General features: G+C 36.6%; 1 protein-coding gene across 1 annotated transcript in view; it reads left to right on the top strand.

Moving 5' to 3' along the window:
• Positions 1–6,340: 6,340 nt before the first annotated feature.
• PRKG2 (protein kinase, cGMP-dependent, type II) overlaps positions 6,341–7,232 on the top strand; it is an 81,198-nt gene continuing 80,306 nt past the window's right edge. The window contains exon 1 of the mRNA XM_018559001.1: positions 6,341–6,876. Within this exon, the coding sequence (XP_018414503.1) occupies positions 6,341–6,876 (536 nt within the window). The remainder of the gene's footprint in view (positions 6,877–7,232) is intronic.

Genomic DNA, 7,232 nt, shown 5'->3' with positions numbered 1-7,232 from the left:
TTGACGGCAGCAGAACCGCCGGCCAATAGAAAACTGTTGGGCGGAGCTAGCTGTCATTGCTAGCTCCGCGCAATTGTTTTCTATTTATTTTTCTACTTTTTAAACTCTTTTTATGTTCTGCTCGGTCCCACAGAGAGACCGAGCAGAACAGCCGAGCCGAATGCCGCTCGGCGGCATTCGGCTATTCACTCACTGCTGTTCGGCATCTATGAGAATAGAGCGAACAGCAGCGAGTAGCCTGCCGGAGGTTCGGCTCAGCCGATCCAGATTTTGGAACGGCTGAGTCGAACTCCTTCTGCACTTTGGTTCGGCCGAACATGCTGAGCAATGCATTGCAATATGTTTTTCAACTGATGCTAACGGAAGGGAACCAAAAAATTAATGGGTTTAAATGGGTCTCGTTCACACTGCTCCATTCTGTTGTTTTGAAAAGAAAAGTAGAACATGCAATCTTTTTTTTCAGCGCAACATAACGTAACAGATCCGGTCTGAACTAGCCCAATTCACAGCCATTCATTTTCTGGTGCCCTTCTGTGAGGATCCATTGAAAAATGGACCACAAAGCAACAGATTCGGAAGTAAATCGGAAAGTACAATTACAAGTCAACAGGCCCTCTGCAGTTTCCTTCTGATTTTGGTGTGAATGCACTCTTAAAGTGTTTTATTATATCTGTTCAAAAAATGCAAACAAATACCTGATGATCCTGACAGAAATCTTGTAAACAGTTAACTTTTAGCTTTTTGTCTGGGTTGTACTCTTATCAGTTTCAACGTCCCCAGCTCTCTTTGTGGACTACAAAAACACTTCCCCATGGTTTAGAGATGTGGAGAGGAGAAGGTGGTTTGTAGTTCTGCCATAGGGTGACAACACTGCTCCTTCATAGATACAGTATGGTGAGCATTGTTTCTCTAGTAAAGGACTTATGCTATTGGCAGGATCACCATGTCAAAAAAAGGGGCAAAAAAAGCCTGAAAAAAATGCATCTTCCAAATCTATGGATTGGTAGTCTGCAATATATAAAATTTTTGTTCTTGGGTTTAGACACACTTTTTAAAAAAGAATAAAGCTTTATTTTTTTTCAGTTTAGACACACTTTAGGTATGTGCGCTATTCCTCTCTGGAGGAAGAAAGCTATGGATGTACAATCCTGGAGAAAATAAAGGCAGCTTATTTCCAGGGTTTTTAACCATTTTTATAGAATATGTTAGGAAAAGGCTGAATTTATTTGGTAATTAAAATAAAAATAAACATAATTGTAAATAATGGATGGCCACATTTATTCTCACAGATGGGGTAGGCAATGGAGCCTTGTATAATTTTAAGAAGTGTGGTCAGTGTGCCTATTTTCTCCCAGAAACTATTGTCTATTAACTAATAAGTCTAAAACTTGAGTGGGGATCTATGGCCCATGATTGTGTAACTAGAGCTCCATAATAGTATAAGGATACAGGATAGTTGAGATGTGTGTTAAGGGTCAGGTCAAGGAAGCAGCAAAGTAAATAAAGTCACAGACTGACCAACCAGTCAGCCTAACAGATGGACCAAGAAGGTTAATGGTAAATTGCGTTATCAATGCTGTATAAGCTATATTTATCATCCATCCTTTATCACGTGTTGGGATTTATGTCTCTGAAATGTTTCTGATGCTGATGAGCACCATCATAAATACTAAGGTCAAATGGAGGCAAAGTGACAGAAATAAAAAATGAGTGGGTTTTGAAGATTGCGCAGATGGTTAGAAATCCCTACATTATTTCCTTTTCCCCAAAAAAATGTGTTAGGTGACTAAAGCAGCCACCTTAGTCGCCAAAGTCATTAGATTTGGTACAACCATTTAAAAGATAATGCTTCCTGGAACCTGTTTAGAAAGTTAAGAAACCTACCATGTATATCCTATACAGTACGTGATTTCAAGTGACTCAGCCACAAAACTGATCTGAAGTCCCTGGGGAACTCATAAAATCCATTCCAATGAATTTGACAACACAGAAGGAAGAGCAGAAGGCAAAAACATCTTTCAAAATCAAATCACTGATGCATCATATGCGCATTTACATAGGCATTCATATTTAAAACTGCCAGTACAACCCCCATGTAAAATGTCTCACTAACCATTGAGAAACATTTGTAGGCATTTAGATGACTAGTGTACAAACTACTGTGGCAGTATACAAGAATCACCTGCAGTTTGTGTGTACCAGTGATGCTAAATCAAACAATATATATGTTCATGATCCTAAATTAAATTTAGGGGTCTATTCACAAAGCTGCCGTAGGCAGCCGAGTGATCAACCGACCCGAAGTGAAGTGAGCCGAAAATATTTATTTACTAATTTTATAACAAGAGCATTTTAAAAAACCTTAATGCTAAAAAAAAGAATTATAATAACCATAATGACCTATATTCTCCCAGTTCTGCAAAGGTCCGTGATTTGTAGACCAAATATAATACATAAACCATGAATTAGCAAATTAATTCACGTGATTCTGTGAATACTTTAGCTATGGAAGATTGCTACAATGAGAGACTTTTACCAATGCAAAAGATATAAATAGATCAGCACTGCCATTATAGATGTTCTTTTTGTTAGTGCATAGGACACTTTTTGGAATCATATTACATACCATAAAAACAGAAGGATCTGAACTGCACAGTCTAGTGTGCGTAAAATAGTTATATAACATTGTTGATATAGCATTTTCAAAAATAGATTTTGTTGGACTGATTCATTGATCTGGATTTGCTTGCCTCAAAACATAAAACCATCATTATTCATCTTCTGTATAAAACTGGTAGTTCCTTGCTATCAGAATAAGAATTAACATTTATATAGGATATTACAGGATATACAAAATATGCATATATACATATATATATATATATATTTGTTGTCTACATATGTCAGACATTTTAATTGTAAAAAATTGTATCATTTTCAAATCCCCAAATTAGTGTGTTGTTAATAAAACTTACCTCAAGCCTTTAGGGGGTATGTTGTATTTGTTCACCAAAAATCTCTCACATACCACAAATGGTCAGAAATATAATTGATTGCCAAATCACAGAATGCATTTTAGGATAATGAATGTCGTACCTTAATTAAGTGTTTCTATCAGCAGGTTTAAGAAACAGTGATGTATTTATTAAGTTAATCAATTAAATGCCTTGATTGAAATGTCTTCTAATTTGAAAATGGTTCATGGGTCAACAGCATTCATGTAGTCAACAAAGTCCATCAATGAATCCACTCAACTTTTCCAGTCAAAGAACATATTATCCATAAATCTCTACACATTGCTAAAAGATCTCATGAGGATAAATGAAAATGAATCCACTTAATCTACATACAGTTGGTCACCAGCAAATTGGGGTACTGGGCTACCCAATGATATCCCACCACCAGTCTGTATATAAGCCTTGATAAATGTGATAACCTACTGAAATACACTCTATATCAACAATTAAAGTGTTTCCATTTTTGAGAGAAAGTACAGTTATTAGAACATGTTTTACAAATGTAAATATACTATAGGAATACAAAGTGTTGGTAGACGCAAACTATGTAATACCTGAAGTAAGTGGCAGCTGGCAAAGCTGAGAATTGTATAGTGTCCAACAAAAAGAGGGTACCTAGGACTGCACAGCCTATAGAAGAGCCTTATAGAAAGCTTTGCAGTCAGTTCCTGTTTATTAAAGTGGGCCTTGCACTACAGGAAAAGTCCACTTTAACTTTGCCCCCCATACAAAAATGCAGCAAAAAATAAAAAAACAAACTTTAAGGAAAAAAAAATACTTACCTTTCCCCCTGCTTCGGTACTGCGGAAGGTGGCATCATCCTCCTTACGGTGACATCCTGAAGAATGCCTAGTAACCTAAATACAGTGCAGGAGCATATTCTACCATGATCTGGGCTACTCAGCATTGCCTGGAATTTTGTGCAAAAACACATTTTCTGAGACAGAAAAAAATGAATCTTTTATTAATACACCTATTGCTATCGAATAAACTGCAAATAAATATGTGCTTGTCCCTTCTATCCAAAGAGGAATGTGTGGAGCAGACCATGACGGCCTTTATAGATTTTCCAGTACTGAGATTATTAAAAGAAAAACCTAGACGATTAGATATATTAATACCTGCATATATGTAATTACCATAGAATAAAGATACTAATTTTGTTAAAAGGCTAACATTATTATTGGTAAGTAGCAATAAACAGATGAAAATTGCTATGTGTGTGCAAACTGAGGGCTTTAGGTAATGCCAGCTAGAGTAATTCTTGTTCCTAATGACATGTGTAATACTATCCTGCAGCAAGACAAGGCACCTCTGCTTGCATCAGTCCCACCACATGTCACATACTTTCTCCCATGGGTGACAGTGTCCTGCCTCGCCCAGGGCTGCCACCTCCCAGGCACAGGCTCTACTGGGGGAGGGAGATGTCAGAGCAGCCAGTGATCTCTATCACTTACAGTGCACCATGTGTTACCTAGTATAGAGTCACTGCTTTATCTGTCATTTATCCAGAGGAATGACACTGGGAGCCTGTATCTGATGTCCACAGAGTCTGGGAGCCAGGCATCAGAATCCTGAGCCAAAGAGGTAAGTGTGGCAAGATTCTGATCACAAATGAGGTGACATGTACAAAGTGAAATGAAAAGAATATTGTATGTTATCTTTGTGATCAAGAATCATTTAATAATCTGCTTAGGAACTAGTACTTATGGTGCTGAAACTCTTAATGATCACAGGAACAATTTTTAATCATAGATGTAAAATAGCATTGTCAATTAAGAAGGTTAATCATTGTAGTACAGTAGTATAGCAGTACAATGTTGTAAACAGTAGTTAGGCACGATAACATCCTTTCATAGACATACAGCATATATGTATTTAAAAAAAAACTATACTTGATTTATACTCTGCTCCTAGCGTGCTGTGTAATACTTTCAGTGGAATACAGAAATGACTATACGTTCATCGAATTTTCCATAACTTGATGATATGCTCATAGCATGGATATGCATATGATTGGTACAATGGGACAGGAGCCCTGAAATTGTTCAAAATGGATTTATTTTAGTAGGGAATTTCTTTGGGAATGTAATGTGTGTGATGTTATTCTACAGTTGTTGGCAGTAAAAGATATTTGTGCACATTGTTTAATTTTTAGTTTTTTAAATTTGTTTTTGTAAATGTTTAGTTCCACAATCTGATATTATTAAAGGAAAATATTTGTGTCATTTAGTGATATTACAAGTAAATATCTTATATCTTATATTGATGGCAAACAATTACAACTTCAAGTTTTGTGTGGTCAGCATAAATCGAGCCACATTGTTTTTCTGGGATTGTGCAATCTACTAGCTGAAGACTGAATTGTACAAAATTATCATGTGTGTTGGTTAATTTAAGATCTGATCCAACTGCAAACATTAAGAGCAGCAGGCAGCCCAGGATTGCCAGGGTCTAGGGTGTGACATCTGCTTGGGACACTATATTTATGGATCTTCTATGTTGTCTGTATTTTTGTATACATTTACTCTGGATTCACCACTTTCTCCTTGCAGTCCAAAATGATATATATTTGAGTTACCTGATTTCATATTAATCTGATCTTAGTATTGAAATATTTTCAATACTAAAACTTTGAAGAACGTGCTGACTTTACTGATAGGATTAATCACTGCAGTAAACCTGAGTTGGGGTGAAAGACCAGTTCTTGCTTCTACAATGCACTGGCTGCAGACCGTATATAAAATAAATGTCAATTATTCTTAAGTCTTTTTTCATAATACAGCTTTACAGACAAATATGGTTTCTTCTGTAAGGGTCATTCAAGGGGAATTTAAAATTCAAAATTCAGGCAGACCAAATCTGCAGTAGTTGCCCATCACAACCAGTCAGCTTCTATCTTTAATTTTTAAAGCTTAACTGAACAAAATGAAGAGAGAAGCTGACTGGTTACTATGGGCAACTTCTCCAGATTCGGTCTGCTCCAGTTTTGATAATTTTCCCCCATTATGAATTCTCAGTTTGCAGGGGGGATTGTCTCTTATAGCTTCTTATAGGTGAATGAGGTCAACTCTGTTGACTCTGTTGACTTGCATCATCCAATCATGTGCAAGCAGAAATACAGATTAAAAAAAATGAAAATATCCATTGAACGTGATTGAGTATTCTGAATTTTCCCCACATTCACTAAGCTAAGTGAGACTTCAATTTGCAAAGTGAACACTTTACTCCTTTAGTAAATCAAACCCATAGTGCTTTGTCATGCTGCTTTATGAAGAATTCTTATTAATCATTTGTGGTTTTTATGTAGAGTACCATAAGACATGGGAAATGGCTCCATGAAACCCAAGCCATTGAGGCAGCCACATGGACAACTACTGAACTTCTCTGTCAGCACCTGCACCAGTCTTCACAATAGAGAATCGCCTGATGGAAAAGTTTGGGAACTTGAGAGAGAACTCAAGCTGAAAGAAGAAGAACTGTTAAAGAAAGAACACGTATTTCAGGAGTTGCAGGAGCAGTTTACCAAGCAAACCCAAATGATTGCTGAAATCACAGAAGAACTTCAAAGCAAGTGTGTTCAGCTTAACAAACTGCAGGATGTTGTTAATACTCATGGAAAACAGTCTTTAACACCGGCTTTAAAAATGTTGCACTCTTCCCCAACTAAACATCTCCAGACATCACCTTCAAGAGCTTTACAGACTTCACCATTTAAGACTTTATCTGGGTTTTTCAACAACAGCAAAAGAAAGGGAGCCAAGGAGGGGATATCAGCGGAGCCAACTACCAGAATATATGATCAAAGTAGTCCATTGGAGTTTTCATTTGAGAAAGCTTGTGTTAGGAAAGATTTAAGGTAAGCTCTAATGGTTAATGCACAGTCTATTTACTTTACAAATACATTGCTTTGTTTTCTTTAAGTGCTATGTGGTGTAACTCCCCCATCTCCCTCATTCAAAATCACTGCTTCTTTTTATGGAAAAAAAGGATAATATATATATATATATGTGTATATATAAATGTGTATATATACACTGAGTGGCCAGTTTATTATGACATTTGTAGGCAAATTAGCTATAATCCGCTATAATTTCACACTGAAGTTGCTAGAGGGCCAGACCATTATAAATAGGGAAGCAGGTTGTTTACCACGACAGTAGAAGTGATTTTTTTTCTGAAGATATGGGTAAACAACGCGATTTAACAGCCGTT

This window comes from Nanorana parkeri, unplaced genomic scaffold, assembly GCF_000935625.1.
Source record: "Nanorana parkeri isolate BGI_ZX_2015 unplaced genomic scaffold, ASM93562v1 scaffold374, whole genome shotgun sequence".
NCBI classification, from domain to species: domain Eukaryota; kingdom Metazoa; phylum Chordata; class Amphibia; order Anura; family Dicroglossidae; genus Nanorana; species Nanorana parkeri.
Note: the sequence above shows the minus strand (reverse complement) of the source record. Positions and strands in the feature narration are given on the sequence as shown.